At 36.7% G+C, this 18,098-nt stretch overlaps 1 protein-coding gene across 1 annotated transcript in view; it reads right to left on the bottom strand.

The window, feature by feature from the left end:
* LOC120526665 (dynein heavy chain 6, axonemal-like) overlaps nucleotides 1-18,098 on the bottom strand; it is a 234,043-nt gene that overhangs the window by 129,402 nt on the left and 86,543 nt on the right. Inside the window, exons 35-38 of the mRNA XM_039749820.1 lie at nucleotides 13,317-13,537; nucleotides 9,141-9,390; nucleotides 4,082-4,181; nucleotides 3,044-3,273 (exon numbers count right to left, since the gene is read on the bottom strand). Of these exons, the coding sequence (XP_039605754.1) occupies nucleotides 3,044-3,273; nucleotides 4,082-4,181; nucleotides 9,141-9,390; nucleotides 13,317-13,537 (801 nt within the window). The remainder of the gene's footprint in view (nucleotides 1-3,043; nucleotides 3,274-4,081; nucleotides 4,182-9,140; nucleotides 9,391-13,316; nucleotides 13,538-18,098) is intronic.

Genomic DNA, 18,098 nt, shown 5'->3' on the forward strand with positions numbered 1-18,098 from the left:
CCTTTTAGAACTGAGTATTTGACCCTTGTTTTACGAGTATAAAGTCAGTTGCATATTCGCAGCTACTTTTTCAAACAACTGTACAGCTCTGATCAGTGGTAAAGTTGTTCAGTTCAAAATATTAGTTGGAGCTGCTTTGGGCATTCCATGTCAAAATACCTAAACTAATACAGCCGTTGCAGCTTACCGCATATCAAACTGGCTCATTCGCCTTCGTATCATATCGTCTTCTCCGATACACCATATAGATCTGCAATCTGTTGTACTTTTAAACTGCATAACAGAAGGTGTTCTATTGACTCAGCTGGAATGTCAAAGGATGGACGTCCAGATCAGGGAACTGTGTCACCTGAACTGGAGTTTAGTCCGTTCCACCTGTTCTTCGATAATTTCAAAAACAGTTTCATAGTCTAAAAGGGCCGCCAACATTGCAATTTCTTCCGATAAATCTTCAATTCTCTCTCTGAAATACGTAATATCTTCGGCAGAATCCATTTCATCGGTAATCATAGTAATCATTTTTCTAATTAATTCTTGTGCCATCGATTCACCGATCAGTAACTAGAGGGCGTGTTAGAGCCCACCCTCTCAACTTTGACGAGTGAAAGTGACAGTTTTATTTTAAGCCGTATTTAATGACGGTTTGCAGGAATGTTACGGACAAAATGAAATAAATAAATAAGCAACGAAAAACATATTTCGTGACACATTTATTTATTTATGCTCTCATTTCATGACATATTTATTTATTAAGGCTCTCATTTCATGACACATTTATTTATTTATGCTCACATTTCAAAGTACTTTTATTTATTTACGCATTTATTTATTTATTTCATTGTGTCCGAAATATTCCTCCTTATGAGTGGAGCTCTTTTCTCATTTGTCTAAAAACCTGGGACCACCATGTCAAAAATAACCTGGTACCTAGCAGTTCTCCCTGATTTATATTTAAAGTGACAGACACTTCGAACTGTTTCTTGGTAGTCTGTCCTGCCTCACAAAGATCCAAGTCCCCCCTCACTTTGAACACCTCATGCCTTTAAGGTCTAGGAGGAATAAGGTTAACATCATGCCACTCTTACATGACCCTTCCAAATGACCGAATCCTCCAATGTATTACTGTCTGGGGTCTTGTCTACAAACTACATGGCATTATTTGACACATTGAAACTCATTAAAAAAAAAAAGCAGGTCTAAAATTTAACACAATATTTGGTAGTGTAAAGTGCTAGCAGAATACAAATCTTTACTAACCATTTCTGTAAAACACATCAGGCAATACCAGGATAAAGGAACTATCCAATATTGTAGTTAATGGTGCACAAACTGTTGCATAGTTGAGGATTAACAAAGCTGTCCTTCATTAAAATTGGGATTAATTTGCTTTAATTGGATCAATGTTTTGAAATTTAATGCTGAGCATTAGGCAAGCTGTTTTAACTTTTTATGCATTGTGCTAATTGCTATTTTATTTTTGTTATTTCCTTTTTTCTATATTTGCAATTATATTTTGAGAACTGAGAATTTAATTAAATGAAATCAAATATTTTGGCAAGTGAAAACTGAGGGAATATTTTCATTGCTTCTATAGAACTAGCTCCAGAGTTTGAAATAAGCTACACAGGCTACTATTTACAGCCTTGCAGTCTGAAGAGACCTCCCAAAGTCTTTTGCCATAGTTTTATTATAAATTCACATATGAAAATGTCCATGAAGTAAATCCTTTTGTATGGCTTGCGTACCCCTGATTAATAGATTAAGGTATGCTTTATTTCTGCATGCATACACATCTTCTGTTCAAACAGATTAAGCACAATACTACCCATATATTTACATAACAATTGCTAGCAGTCACTTGTTGGGATAACAAGTGATAGCAAAAATCAAACATTCGTCAGTTTGTCTGTACAACATGAACACCATAAAACAGAGACCATAATGTGTGCCCTTAGGATAGCTATAATTTCTGTCAATTTCATCACAATATTATAGCTAAACCTATAATAAGGCATGGGGCTTTAATTCAAATGCAGGATTGCTAGAAGCATGTCTATTATTTTGAAATTCTACATGGTAAATTAATTTAAGAACATCTTGCCTCTCTTTCAAGGCAAAAAAATCCTTTTATAATGGCCACTTATATTCCATTATGAAATCAGTTCAGAAATAAAAACCACCATTGGTTAGCTAATCAGCATCAGAACAGGTAAGAAATATGATGCTTCCTTATGTATACAGAATGCACTTTGTTGTATATCCTTTATATTTGCATATTTTATCACTTATTAGAGATAATCATCTATTGCTCCAGCCTTGTGGTTGTAGTATACATGTATTGAAATATATACTTTTTGTTTTTGCAGTCGTTATTAACCTCTACTTTTCTCTTTCTTCTTTTGTGCCATTTTGTACCCCCACCATCTGGTCAAGTACTGTGAAGCCACCTGTGATGTTAGAATGAAAGCGGATGGTCTACCTGTCATCGAGATCCACTGCATCGAATACAGTATTTTAGGATGAGGCTTAAAAACAATAGGAAACTACTTAAGCAAACTTATGTTAGGTAGATTGCCCATTGGGACTGAGTGGTCATTTCAGCTTGGAACCACTGCAGTTTTATTTTCTCCAGCGTCTTGCTAGCTGGAGTTTTTTTATCCTTTCTGTCTTGCTTGACCATTGGACTTATCATTATAGTCATAAAAAACTCATAATTAAGGACTCTACTTTATCTGTTACTGTATTATTTAAGTGTGTATTGATTTTTATTAATTAATATTTTTGGTACTTCATGCAGTCATTCAAATATTTATTTCTAAATTAATGATTTCTTGCAATTTTTCTTTAGTACCTTGTAAAACACTTTGAGCTACATGCTTTCTCTAAAATGTGCTCTAGAAATACATATTTCTGTTGTTGTTTGCAATGAATTAAATGTACCACAGTAATGATCAAAATGTGGTTATAATACTAAACAAGACAAACACCCTGTAGAATAAACATAGGACTACACTTTAGCATGTAGGTTAAAACAGGTCTTTACCGTAAGGTGGCTCTCCGTCAAACAAATCATGAACCAGCTTATCAAAGCAGCAGGCTACGCTAACAAGAGGAGTGTCTTTGTCTTTGGAAACCTGTAGCGAGTCTTCCCATTCCTCATCACGATTCAGGATTCCACCAACAGCCCAGGTAAAAGCAAAAACGAAGAGCCTTCCGAGCAAAACTGGGAGTTTGTCTGGATGCTTCTGAAGAAACCACTTATGATGGTCCCTCCTGTTGAAAGCAGAACACAGATTTTGTTTTATGATTAATGACTCAGAAAGAGCTGTGAGGAATCTGAGTGTATCCCAGTGGTAACAGACAGAAAGCAGGTACAAACACTGGATAAGACACTTCATTGTTTCTAAATTCTTTCCATGTTGGCCTTAGTTTTCTCTGGGTTACCTAGCTTCCTCTTACATACCAAACACAGACATGTTATTTCAGCTGGTGACTGGTAGGTTGTTTCAGGTAAGGAAGACAGAACTTTCGAGGTAAGGTTGTTATACTCAGTAATCTAGGTGTTGGGGTTAGGAATGTTTTGCATGTTGATTAACACATGTAAGAAATAATTTCACTATACACTATACATGTGGCAATAATTACTCAATAAACTGAAAAATCTAGAAATTGGCCAGTTTTGTGGGTGAGTGTAGGTGTGTGCATGAGTGGGCCATGTGATTGGTTAGCTCCATTAAGGATTTATCTGTGGTTTGCTCAAAAATTCTGCATCTCCCTTTCACTGTAAAATTGGATTAAACTGGTTCAGAAATTTGGTAAATGGTTGGGTTTAGTTTGCTTTGCTTCTTTTGAATACTAAAACTCTTATTTCAGGTTTTGGAAAAAAACAGACAATTTTGCACCTAACAACCATATCCTTGAAACATGTGAGGAAATGGCACCAAACCCATGGAAGAATGTGCAAACACCACATAGACAGTGACAGAACCAGGAGCTGTGCCCTAGGCTCCATTAGTCCTGCTCTTTACATTGTTTCTTCTTCTTCTTCTTAACATTCCCCTTCGATTATAATGAGGCTTGCCTGTCTTGAGCTGAGCCTAGCAGACTGCCTCTGAAGCTGCTTGTTGTCTTAGATGAAGAACTTCTTGATTGAACAGTCCATGGAATATTTTCATTAACATCTGGAAATACAATATATGAAATCAATAAATCAAATGCAGTGATGAAAGAGTTGAAACGAATATAGTAAATATCACATAATTGCAAATAAATTATATTATTGTACTATACAATGCAATTATGAAGTACCGGTAAATATACCATAGGTACAAAATTAGTTTTAATGATGAATTCTTTTAATTTAGGAATGTATCATACTTGTTAGGTATATACTGCTTATCATTCTACTTATTTATTGATTATTTTTAATCAAATTTGAAGAAAAGTGAAATTTGGTACAATTATAGGTACATACAGCTTGGACTGAAAAGGCTTTTTGAAATTAACCGATAAGTCATATGCCCAATCAAAATCCTTTTTTATGCAGATATAATATAATTTACTTGATAAACACTTGCTTAAAATGAGGCCCACATGTGATCTCTTACATGCAGATGCTGACATCATAGGTCACACTGTATAGACCCAACAATGGAAAATTATTTCCACTTCATTAGCTTGATCTCTAGAACCAATAAAGTCAAAGATTTATGATGTCCTAGATGTAAGTAAATGTTTTTCTGGACATTGTATAAAAAGTGTACTTCCAAGGAAATACAGCTCAGAGTGAAAATGAAACTGGACATCATATTACAAAACTGGGCATTCCCTTAAAAACATATCATCACATATCATACTATATAATTTCATACCAAACTACTATTTAATAAAACACTAAGGTCTGTGGGTCCTGATTGGTTAGTTTGGTTTTGGTGATGCTACAAAAAAGGAAGTGTGAGGCGTATGAGGCATTCTGAGAGAGAGTAACCTTGACTGACTGAAAGTATAAAACCAGACAGGAGGTGAGAAAGACATTTTGAAAATAATGAAAGAGTCTGAGAAGAAGTGTCACACACGTGCGCATGGGAGGCAGCTGAAAGGCTCACAAAGAGATAATTCGATGCCAGACCAGTGGGTGGCAGGGTGCACTAATCCTCTCTCTTTTTCATCTGCAGACCAACCATGGTAAATTTTGCCTGGACTGGAGGATGTCACTTTCTGTTTCCAGGCCTGATGACGTCTCTTCCAGTTTTGGAGCCAATAATATCATTTCCTGTTGCTTTAAAACCGGTATCTTTGCCTATTTGTTCTATTGTTGGACTCAAATCTGTTGAGACCTGTTCTATGGAATCAAGATTTCAATTTTGGCAGCCTAATTCAAGTATATGGGTGGCTGCCGCCAAACCTCTTCCTGCGTCTGTCCAGTCTTTTCACAGCAGCCTTTATGGGAATGCACTCTGGAGAGGGAGTGCTTAGTCAAACTGACACTTTCTTATATGTTACTCTTACCGGATTGCACACAGCAACATACTCTTTTCTGCTTGGCTGTGTGACTGAATCCTACATAGGACTTGGTACATGTGCTTCTTGCCTTACATAACCAATGCTGCTGAGATAATAATGCTGGCATTTTACTTCAATAAGATAATAAGATAAGTATTGCGTTAGACTACTCCACTTTAAAAAGTAATTGAGGTGCATAGCTCATGTTACTTTTAAAGTATTACCCTATTACTCTTGATTGTGTTGCTGAATTTGGCATCAACACAAATTTAACAATTTCAGAAATATTGAGATTTTTTTTTGCCAGGAGAAGAAATAGTGTAGTTGCCCAGCATTTACTTCTAGAACTGCATTTTGTGGACGCTTCTACCCATGGCTGCTGAAGGTGTGTGCGAAGCAAATGCATGCACAGACTGACAGAGTGCAATGGACATGTGCAGACTACAGGATCCTGAAACAGTAACCCGGTTATGAGTATACAGGGCAACATAATCAAGTTATTTCCAGAGAAATCTACTTCTGTTAAACAGGTTTCTCAGAGGCCAATAACCTGATTTGTCTAATTGGAATAAGGGTTTACATTGCATTTTAGAAATTAGGTTTCTGTGAATAATCAGGCTATTGAAGCACATGTAAACATGCTATACGTCTCTATAAGACTAGGAATCTCTTTGTCTAGTTAGCCCATCACTACACATTTGTGCTTAATTTTCTCCTACTATGTGTATGTTGTAATGTCTTCTGATTATAATTACTTGTCAACTGAAATTATTTTATCCATAACATTTTTTGTTCTATTACATGGTATTTCTTGACACTTCGTCAGTTTTACTGTTTTCTCACATTTTCTTTTGTCCATCATCTTGAAAGTCCAATATAATCAGATAATGTGAGCAATACAGAGGTGTGAAAAACTATTTGCCCCCTTCCTGATTTCTTATTCTTTTGCATGTTTGTCACACAAAATGTTTCTGATCATCAAACAAATTTAACCATTAGTCAAATATAACACAAGTAAACACAAAATGCAGTTTTTAAATGATGTTTTTTATTATTTAGGAGAAAAAAATCCAAACCTACATGGCCCTGTGTGAAAAAGTAATTGCCCCCTGAACCTAATAACTGGTTGGGCCACCCTTAGCAGCAATAACTGCAATCAAGCATTTGTGATAACTAGCAATGAGTCTTTTACAGCGCTCTGGAGGAATTTTGGCCCACTCATCTTTGCAGAATTGTTGTAATTCAGCTTTATTTGAGGGTTTTCTAGCATGAACCGCCTTTTTAAGGTCATGCCATAGCATCTCAATTGGATTCAGGTCAGGACTTTGACTAGGCCACTCCAAAGTCTTCATTTTGTTTTTCTTCAGCCATTCAGAGGTGGATTTGCTGGTGTGTTTTGGGTCATTGTCCTGTTGCAGCACCCAAGATCGCTTCAGCTTGAGTTGACGAACAGATGGCCGGACATTCTCCTTCAGGATTTTTTGGTAGACAGTAGAATTCATGGTTCCATCTATCACAGCAAGCCTTCCAGGTCCTGAAGCAGCAAAACAACCCCAGACCATCACACTACCATCACCATATTTTACTGTTGGTATGATGTTCTTTTTCTGAAATGCTGTGTTCCTTTTACGCCAGATGTAACGGGACATTTGCCTTCCAAAAAGTTCAACTTTTGTCTCATCAGTCCACAAGGTATTTTCCCAAAAGTCTTGGCTATCATTAAGATGTTTCTTAGCAAAATTGAGATGAGCCCTGATGTTCTTTTTGCTTAACAGTGGTTTGCGTCTTGGAAATCTGCCATCCAGGCCATTTTTGCCCAGTCTCTTTCTTATGGTGGAGTCGTGAACACCAACCTTAATTGAGGCAAGTGAGGTGTGCAGTTCTTTAGACGTTGCCCTGGGGTCTTTTGTGACCTCTCGGATGAGTCGTCTCTGCGCTCTTGGGGTAATTTTGGTCGGCCGGCCACTCCTGGGAAGGTTCACCACTGTTCCATGTTTTTGCCATTTGTGGATAATGGCTCTCACTGTGGTTCGCTGGAGTCCCAAAGCTTTAGAAATGGCTTTATAACCTTTACCAGACTGATAGATCTCAATTAAATCTGTTCTCATTTGTTCCTGAATTTCTTTGGATCTTGGCATGATGTCTAGCTTTTGAGGTGCTTTTGGTCTACTTCTCTGTGTCAGGCAGCTCCTATTTAAGTGATTTCTTGATTGAAACAGGTGTGGCAGTAATCAGGCCTGGGGGTGGCTACGGAAATTGAACTCAGGTGTGATACACCACAGTTAGGTGATTTTTAACAAGGGGGCAATTACTTTTTCACACAGGGCCATGTAGGTTTGGATTTTTTTTTCTCCCTAAATAATAAAAACCATCATTTAAAAACTGCATTTTGTGTTTACTTGTGTTATATTTGACTAATGGTTAAATGTGTTTGATGATCAGAAACATTTTGTGTGACAAACATGCAAAAGAATAAGAAATCAGGAAGAGGGCAAATAGTTTTTCACACCACTGTATGTGAGCTAACCTGAGCAAATGAAATATTATAAAAAGCTGTTTAAAAAATTAAGTGTGCACTGCTGGTTATGGTGCACAAGTTACAGGACCTAAAGAAGAAATGACTTAGCAGAAATGGCTCTTACCCCAGACTGAAACCATGAAAATACACTAATACACATCACAGAACGTTATTCAAATTAAAAACCCATGATTAATTACATTTTATTGTATTTTTATTCAACTCTGTATTTAACAAGTCTTCTTATATAATACACTAGTGTGGCTGTTCGTTGTGTCTGTCCAGGATTTTAAATCACCTGTAGCTCACAAACCGTTTGACCTATCAGACCTGAAATTTGGTACACATATACTATGTGACCTCTACTATCTGCTTTCAGGGTGATGATTGACCTCCAAGGTTATTCCTCTTTTAATTTTAATTTTATTTTATTTTAGAATCAACTCTTGGCAGCAGACAGCAGGGCAGCCGTGCGGCCCACGTGTATGACTTAATCAGTTTTAATGCGAAAAGATGCCAACGAAAGAAGAGAAGAAGCGGGCCAATGGGGTGGAGAAAAGAGCTGCTCAGGAAGCAACAAGCACATCAACCTCTGAGCAAACGAATGCTAAACGTACAGAGAAAGAGGATGAAAACTATGAATGTGCAAGTCAAGTGTTTTTGCGCTGTTAGTGGTATTTCTATAATACATAAAATTTTATACAGAAGCTCCCTGTTTAAACTCACAATTCTATATTACTAAATATTACTGTCAAAAATACAATTCATTACTTGGAAATGTGAATTTTCCATTATCAATTTCAAATATAACAATGTCTTCTTTTTTACTTTTTGTAATATTTTGCTGTTTCAGTTAGTATAAATAGATCTAATTTTACATAAATTACCATGCTGTACAGGCTAAATATAAAAATGTGTTTCTGATTTTCACTTTTTAAATACACTAAATGCAAAGTTTGTGTTTCTTTGACAATAATAGAGTATCATACTATATTCTTTAAAGATAAACTTTAAACTGCAGTTAAACTTTAGTCCCGGTCCTAGCTTAAATAATTAATTAAATTACAAATAACTGAGAACCAAATTAAAAATATTTGAATGAAATACAAACCAGACTCACCAGAAAGACATCCATTTTTGCTCAGCACATTTATAAAAGCTCCTAAAATGTTGCACAAAGTCATTACTATGGCCATTTCTGGAACAGGGAAGTGTTGCATTTTCTGATTTTTCTTTATAAAATCTAAACCCTCTGTCATGCTTTTGTTAAAAAGAGTTTGAAGGTAATTTTGCCCAGATTCACCAAGTTCTTTACATTCCTTTGCTAGCCAAGTGTTGACATAAGGCATCCAGCCCAAATCAACAGGGTCCTGTAAAAGAAGACATGTTGACATGTACATTAATTGCAGATCTGAAATCTTTCAGGATATTACTCTCAAATTATTTCAATACAACAACAACAACATTGATTTATATAGCATGTTTTAATACAAATTATGTAGCTCAAAGTGCTTTACAAAATGAAGAAAGAAAAAAGAAAAATATAAAAATAAGATTAAGCAATAAGTAACAAAGAATAAAGTAAGGTCCAATGGCCAGGAGGACAGAAAAAACAAACCAAATCTGCAGGGGTTCCGAGGCCATTGGGCAAGATCTCTTCCTTTTCTTCAAATACTCTAACATACTTTTGACAGTACTCGTGATCTATGTGTATAAATTTGATTGTATAAGCTATTAAATACTGCAATGCCTCAAGTCTTGCTTTCTTGGTGTTGTTTATTCTCATTCTGTTTTGCATATTAGATCTAATTTTAACGACTTAATGTGCTGACAAATACTTTGCAAGACAATGACTGTGATTACCTAGTTCTTGTTCAAAGCTTTAGAGAAGCAGAATTTCAAGTGCTTTGGTCTAACTAGGAGCCTCTTTGGCGTGGCCTTCAACATTGTCAAATTAAGGGCTTGTTGTGGACATCAGTAGACAGGTGTATGCCATGAAGAAAAATTGGTAAATACACACATTTTTTGTGGACATATGTTGGTTTAGTCAGATATTATTTGTTGTAAATTCTCAGTAGATGTCATCAATGGAGGAGGGTTTAGAAGTGATACTGCAGTGATGTGCATTAGTTGTCCTGTGAAACTCTCTAGCTGCACCATGTCTTGCCTCTACTTGCATAGCTCATAGCTCTACTTGTCAAACCACTGTGGCAGGAGGCTGTAAGAACTGGTAAATAGTTTTCCCAAATCCTTTTGAATAATGCTGCTTACTTCATTAGCAGGGAACACTGGATGGTTTTCAACTCTCTGGTTAGACATAATCCAGTAATCAATCGGTCACATGTGAGCCTGTACTCTGCTTGCAGATCTTAACTGACAGTAACAATGAAGTTAATACCAAATAACGTACACCTTATTGATTATTGTATTGAGACATTTACATTTTCTTTGTTGAGATATGTATGTGATAGAAGCTATTACATGTATTTTAAAATGCTTTCTTGCTTTAGTGAGTTTAAGTGCAAAAACAAATTCTGTTGCGTTTGTGGCACAAAGCAATAAAGCAAATAAAAGTAAATTAAATCTGCACGTTAGAAAAAACTATTCTGAAAGTGTGTGTTTGGTTCTTTGTAGATTGTCTTTCAAATAGAGAGGGTGCTTGTATCATGTCTATACATTGCTGCTTTTAGAATTCTTTGTGTTGTCACCTGTTTTCACTTCTTGTTGTCTTCGAAAAGTACACCTCATATAACTCCATGCTTTCTACAATAAATATTCTTAGATAGATAGATAGATAGATAGATAGATAGATAGATAGATAGATAGATAGATAGATAGATAGATAGATAGATAGATAGATAGATAGATAGATAGATAGATAGATAGATAGATAGATACTTTGTCCCCAGGGGGGAATTTGGCTTTTTACAGAATCTCTTTAAATAAGTAAATACATAAATAGGCAGATAAGTAAGTATATAAATAAATATACAAAAACACTATGGTCTGAATACACACCAGAATGACCATAAAGGAAGAAAATTAAAAAGAAAGAAAACTTCTAACTTGGCAGTCCCAGTTGCAGTGAGGCATTATGCATGTGTATTGCTGTTGGTATACCATAAATGTGCCTCTGTAACGTATCTGCTGAATGATTCATTGTCTGAAAGTCCTCTGTGTTAGTGTGTTAGAGAGGGGACGTGCAACATTGCTCATAATGGCGCTCATTTTTGTTTTAATTCTGCCCTTCAGGGTGTCGTCCACAGTGCATCCTGTAACTGAGCTTGCCCTTTCAAGACAGACAGAGTAGACTTTCTTAAAAATATCTAACCAAGTATATCTTTTTTTTTAAGAATTGTGTCTTCCTGGATGTGATGTTAATCTGCCCTGCAGTAAAAACCTGGAGGTTGGTGGTGGATTGGCACTGTAACAAAACCTCAGACTGGTCCAGTGTGGTGCTGAGGTGTCACCCGTTGCACGGCTGCACTCAGGTCCCAGTCCGGTTGGTTTGTCGTGTGGTGTGTGCAGCAGTGAGCTGTAATCAGCGCATGCACCCAACCTGAACCTTGGCAAGATATAACAAAAGAGTAGAACTTTACTTGAAATTTTGTTTCAGCGATTTGTTGACAAAGGTATTAAAGCTAAAGTTCATAAACAAAAATGAAATATCAGTATTTGCAGTGTATTTATTTACTTTGATTTCGTCTCTTTGATGGAGAAAGGGTAATAATGGCTATTAAACTTTGTAACAAACGTGGCCTAATACACTGTCCTGGGTAGCCGGCAAAATCAGTAGTATGGAAGGAAACCGTCAACTGCATGGCACAGTCATGCACAAACCCACACACATTTTTACATTAAGCAAATTCAGAAATGAATCTAATATGCAGGTTTTGGGGAAGTGGGAACAAACTGATATATCAGGAGAAAATCCACACCAACACAAGGACCTACTCCACATAGACTGTGCCTGGGTTGGGAATTACACTGAAGTCCCTGAAGCTGTGAGACAACAACCCTAACCACACTACCACATTGCCACCCAATGCTCTCCTTTATAAACAACATAATTACACTCCACTGTTGTATCTGCCTACATAAACTCTGAAGGCAGCCTTAGTAAAGATGTCCTCTAAACTCCAACAGTGGATATTAAACAAGAAAAGATTTTGCACAAAGATATTGTGAGTAGTGTTGTCTCCTCACAGATCCAGGATCCTGGGCTTGTGCTGGGATGCCGTCTATGTGAAGTCTGCCTATCCTTTTCATGTATATGCAGAATTTCCACTTGCCTTTCCAAAGATGTGCACTTTAGATTAATTGATGGCTCTAACCGCTGAAGCATGGTGTCCTGTCCTTGGCTTGTTTCCTGCCCGGCACTCAGCACTGGTGGGATAAGCTTAGCCCCCTCACCAACCCTGGATTGAATCAGGCAGGTTTGAGAATGTTATATTACATTTTTCACTTCTTCAAGTGTGGAAAACATTCTAAGGCATTCTAGAAGTGCATATTATTATGGACGGAGCACATGGGCAGCTGGGATGGAGCACGGAACAATACCTGACCAGAAGGCCAGTGTGATGCATGGACGGGGGAGACAACCTTTCAGGACTGCATTCTCCTCCAATATGCTAGGTGGCAGCATCCCTAGGCAATGCTACCTGTATGGACACCTGCAAGGCATGCTTGGAACTGTAGTCCAATGAGGCAGACTTTTCGGGTTCTGTGGGTCCCCCCAGGAGGTGCTACAAGGATACATGATCCCTACTTTGTGAGGCTTCCCTTTGACCTGGCAGTGCTTCCAACCGACTATACCCTAGCACTGGAAGTACTCTAGGGTCCAAGATAAAAGAAACCACTCAACCTCATCCAGGCAAGTTATAGTCGGGTGGAAGACAGCAAAGCTTGCCTAGGAGGTGTGAAAAGAGAAAGAAAAGGAGAGAAGAAGAGAATTGTGTCTGTGTTCATAATTGCAAGAAGCCTTTTTGTAAAGAATTTGTATGAATAAATCTGTATTTGCTCCAAGGACTTGTGTCTGTGAGGTTGTGTCTGGGGTTTAGGATGCAGCAATGCAACCTACTGGTCACAACATCTATAAGCAACAGTAGAGGAAAAACAGTCACTACAGGAAAAGCAGTACTGCATTACAGAAATCAGTCTTTCTTTACTTACTGTTACTCATTTCTAAAAACAAACTGTCCTGAGGCAGTGCATTTATAACACATAAAGCCAATTATCTTCATAACTGGAGTGATATACTTATTCTTCTTTGCTTTTTCTACATTTTTGTAGTTACCATATAAACCATTGCACAGCGGCTGATGGTGGCAGGACTGGCTTGTGACAAATTGTCTACTTCAAAGATGATTCGGACTTCAGCTGGCAAAGTGATGCGTTCTCCATTAGCAAGGCACAAAATTTTGCTGTCGTCAAGCAGAGAATTTAAATTCTCAACCCACAGAGTATCAACAGGTCCATCCAAGATTATCCATTTGTGAGCAACTGACTGCAAGCCATCTGTAGAAAACCAAACATTTAAACATGTTATTTGCATATTGAAATAGGACAACTTACACAGGACCTGACTAGGCTACCATAATATAAAAAATATTTATACTGTGCATTATGGTGAAGAGTACAAGTCATTTCAGGGATACATAAGTAAGCGAAACTTCTTAAACAGTAACCAGGCACACCTAGAATGAACAGAGCATTAATGGAAGAAAAGCCTCCCCTTGATTCTCTTATGATGAAACCTGTTTCTTTTCTTCTGACATTTCCATATCTTCTGGAAACTAGTCTATAAGATGACCACTCCCACACTGAAGTTTTTTTGGCATGTGTTGTGATGTGGGATTTTGCATATAATTTGATAAATGTTTTGTATGTCTTTATTTATACAAAGTAATTTAGGCAAACCAAGTGGTGAGAGGTATTCGTGTTTGCCCCCTTTATGACTGTCTCTTTGTAATTTTATGACAGGATTTGGGGGATGAGTCTTAAACCAGTTTGATGAGTATTTCTCTGCTAAAGTCTTTGTCTCATTCCCCATACAAAGCCAGGTTAGCTTAACATATGGTCTTGGGGGGGTTGAAGTGTTAAAATGTACTATTTCTCTCATTGGTCTGAGATATGGCTGTTTGGAATTGGCTTGTCTCAGAGTCCTTTAAGTACCATGATGTCCTATTGGTTCTAGGAATTGGAGAGAACCTATAAATTTGCTTACTCAACCACATTCTTCTCTCTCTTCATTCATATGATGAAAGAAGCATCACTCTTGCTAACCTGTGATGATGAAGACAACACAATGATGAGCACAGCTCAGCAGCCATATTGAACAGACATGTGGCTGAAAGCTGAGCACCAACGATGCCTTAACTAGATACATTTTAAGTAACTGCAAGTCTGTGTGCCACCTGAATTACACATCACCATTTTATCAGGTTGTATGGATGCCAATATTCAAATGTACTTTGCATTTTGTTATTATTTATGAATATTATCAGTAATACATTATTTTATGTGTGACTTAACTCCTGCTTGTCTTTTTACTACATCTAATTGCCTGAGATTATAGATATAGAGGGGAAGGTGGGGATAAGTTATAAACAATAATACCTTATATACAGTGGTAAGTCTGTGAGATTAGGCATTCTAAGGCTACAAATTAATAATACAATAGGGGAAAGTAGAGCAATATATATTACTCTACCAAGATAAAACAATTGGCGTAGTCCGGCAGGATTTTGGGGTAACCAAGTTTTGCACCCTGTTTGCAAATACTGTTTTGATGTATGTGGTTGTTTATGTATGTGAATTTTAGGGCACCCTGTGTACAAATGCGGTGGAAGTAAAACATTGTTTGGGTGCTGAATGAAATATAACCAACAAAGTGTAGAGACTTCATGTATGTCACAAGGACACCCGCATGTTTGTTAGTGCTGGTGTAGTGAGTCCCTAATTAAAGTGCTAGGGAGTGGTGAAAAATGCATGCGTCATTCATACGGCATTTAAGTGGTTAAAGTGCTAGGGAGTGATGGGACATGCATTCGTCATTCATACGGTACTTATTCATTTAGGATCTTTGTGTATGTATGTGTATGTTTGCTTACAGGGGCAAAAGTAGGCCAACCCATAACGAACTTGACAAGAACACTTACCCTTGAGGAAACAGGTAAAAGGGCAAGTAGAGGGAAATACCACGATAATACAGCATGAAAACGTCATTTTACACTTCATACTGTGAAGAATTGCTGGGAACATTTAGTTCAGCTAGTGTTGTACAGTACAATACATTACAGTCGTGAACTTCCATTGGGCAGTGGGCAGGTATCTAGTTGGTCTAGAAATAGCTGATCTTCAGCTTTGTATGTTTTAAAAGTCCTTGTGTATCTCCAGCTATTCTTTTCTGCTAGAATATTATTAAAATGAATTATTTTCCCCACTATGCTGACAACTTATTTTCTGTTAGCGCCAATAATATTTTAAACTAGGGGGCTATGCCACCAGCTCGCTTGCATATGGGGAAGTGGATGTACAATTTAAACAGATTGTTATTTTCATGGGAATTGTTACATATGCATAATAGAACCAGCTATTTTACATTACAGCGAGTAATTAACTATAGTAAAAAATAGTACAACGTTATGAATGGAAAGAAAATTAAGTATGTTTCATGTTGCATTAGAGGTATTCATCACATTATATGTTTTCATTCTGTTTGGCTTTGAAATTAACATGCAAATACTTTTTAAACTTACACTTTTACAGTAAACCTTCAGTAAAAACAATATTTGGAATTAACTTTTCATCAATGTCGCATTGAATTTTGATTCCGGGTTTGGACTTACATCGTGACAACGCAATGTATAACTGTCCATGAGTGAATATCGTTTCTTTCTCTCTAATAAATAAACCAACTTTTTTGAATGTTTGTCCCTGTGATTTGTTAATTGTTTTAGCAAAAGCTATTCTAATGGAAAACTGTAAACGTTTTCAATATGAATGGCATATCAAGATCTCCTTTGGTGTCTAATGTTATTCACGGATTATGTACTACATTACCTTTCTTGTCGCCTGTTAAAACGATGAACAAGTCTCCAGCTTAAACTTTAAAGCCGAACAATATCTACATACTTCTGTCATATCACCTATGTCCATATATTAGATCTCTTTTCGCTGTTCTGTTATTTCACTGAGTAATAATTTCCGTTTGTTAGTGCGAATGCAATATCAGGTTTTTGAGAATTTCAAATTGTACTCCTTTCATAATCTGTAACTTGCTCTGCATGTGTATCGCACCGTTTTTTTGAGACTTTCGAATTCCACTGCTTTCAAAATCTCTAACCTGCTCTGCATGTGTATTGCGGCAACGTTTTTGAGCCTCTATATGATTCTCTACTTTGCCTTCTACTCTGTCTTTCATTTCCGATCCTGCTTGGACCTGCTAGGTTTTCAGTTCCGCTTGGTCCGGGCTGATCATTACTTTCCTTATTTTTCGAATTTGCACTTAGATTATTATTGTTCTTTTTTAATTCTTGTCTCTCCAACATTTTTGGGCCTTTTTTGACACGCTGCCCTTTCTTCTTTGCTTTGTCGTTGACGTGTCATCTAGAACGTATAAAATTATTTTCCAGAAAAGGACTACAACGAATGAAACAAATAGATTGTATGTATAAAAATACTGTTCAGAAAAGCTTTTTTAAAGGATGAAACTGAAGACTTTTCCTAAACGATTTAAAATGAGGAAAGTGTAAAAATGTATAAGAGCTGAGAGTACAGGAAGTGCGTCTGACAAAAGCATTCACACAAATGACAGGTGAGAGGATGGTGGGCGTGGACTGTTAACCTAAAATGGTTGAGAGGAGGGTGAGCCTTGAAGAAATCTCTTGGCAAAAGTCTTGTCTCGTCTAAAAATTTTCTTTTATAATCGAGAGATTGATTTTGCTTTAATTTTTATATTAAATAATTTATCTTATTATTAATTTAAATAATGTAATTGGTTGCTTACATATGTAAATAATTTGTGACTAAAGCATGTATAGTTGTGTAAATGTTAAATTTCTACATTTGTGAATTTGTATATGCCTGTGTTCAATAAAAAGCACAATATTTGAATAAAACGGATCTAAACTTATTTAATAGGGTTGTAAAGAGTGACCATAAAATGGGCCACACCTTCTTCAACCTGAAAACACCTTCATTGTTGTTGTACTTGGACTCAGTATTGACATGTATTATTTGGAAAATAAATGCAACCCTTCTTCTTAAATGTATTGAATACCTGTAGTTCATAAAAACTTTCTCAAATGCATTATCCAGGAGGAACAGTTTTCAAGGAGAATAGCAATAACATTTCTGATAGAATGACAGCTTATGGTGACTAATGCTGGCCAACAGCAAACATTATCAAAAATGTCCATGAAAAAAATGTCATGTTACTTGTACCCCAAATGCACATCAAATGATCTAGTCTTATGCTTACAACGTGCAGAATGCATGCATTTTGTTTTCTAAAATATTGTTAAATAAATACTTCCAGTAAATAAAAATAGTCTACAAACAAGAAGCATGGTTTACACAAGATCATCAAAAAACTGCCTTCAATTCAGCTGGACCGGTCTTCAATAAAGGCAGCAGGCTATCCTACCATTGATACGGTATAAGCATATGCATCATAACAGCCCATATTGTTGCTGTGCCAATAAAATTAATGATCAGTCCTGGCTGCTTATTCTAAACTGTCCTCACACTGCTCATAAAAACCTTTTAATTTACAGTTTTGAGGCTTGGTTGGCTTTGCTGAAGTTCAAAAATTAATCAAGCAAATGGAAGGCACCCTGTGTTATGATATCCATTGAAAGGTGGAAAAAACATGCACACACTTGCTCGCTCTAGTTAATTTAAGATCGTCTTTGGACTCACACATATAAACTCACACACAAGAATTACACAAGCCTAGAATTAAACCAGATTTAGGTTGATAGACTTGGAGCTGCCAGGGATTGTACTGTAGCACTGTAGTTATGAGCAAAGCTTATTTATTGTATTAATTGTACTTATACAAATGTCATCACAG

The sequence above is a fragment of the Polypterus senegalus genome, chromosome 3, assembly GCF_016835505.1.
Source record: "Polypterus senegalus isolate Bchr_013 chromosome 3, ASM1683550v1, whole genome shotgun sequence".
Lineage (NCBI taxonomy): Eukaryota > Metazoa > Chordata > Cladistia > Polypteriformes > Polypteridae > Polypterus > Polypterus senegalus.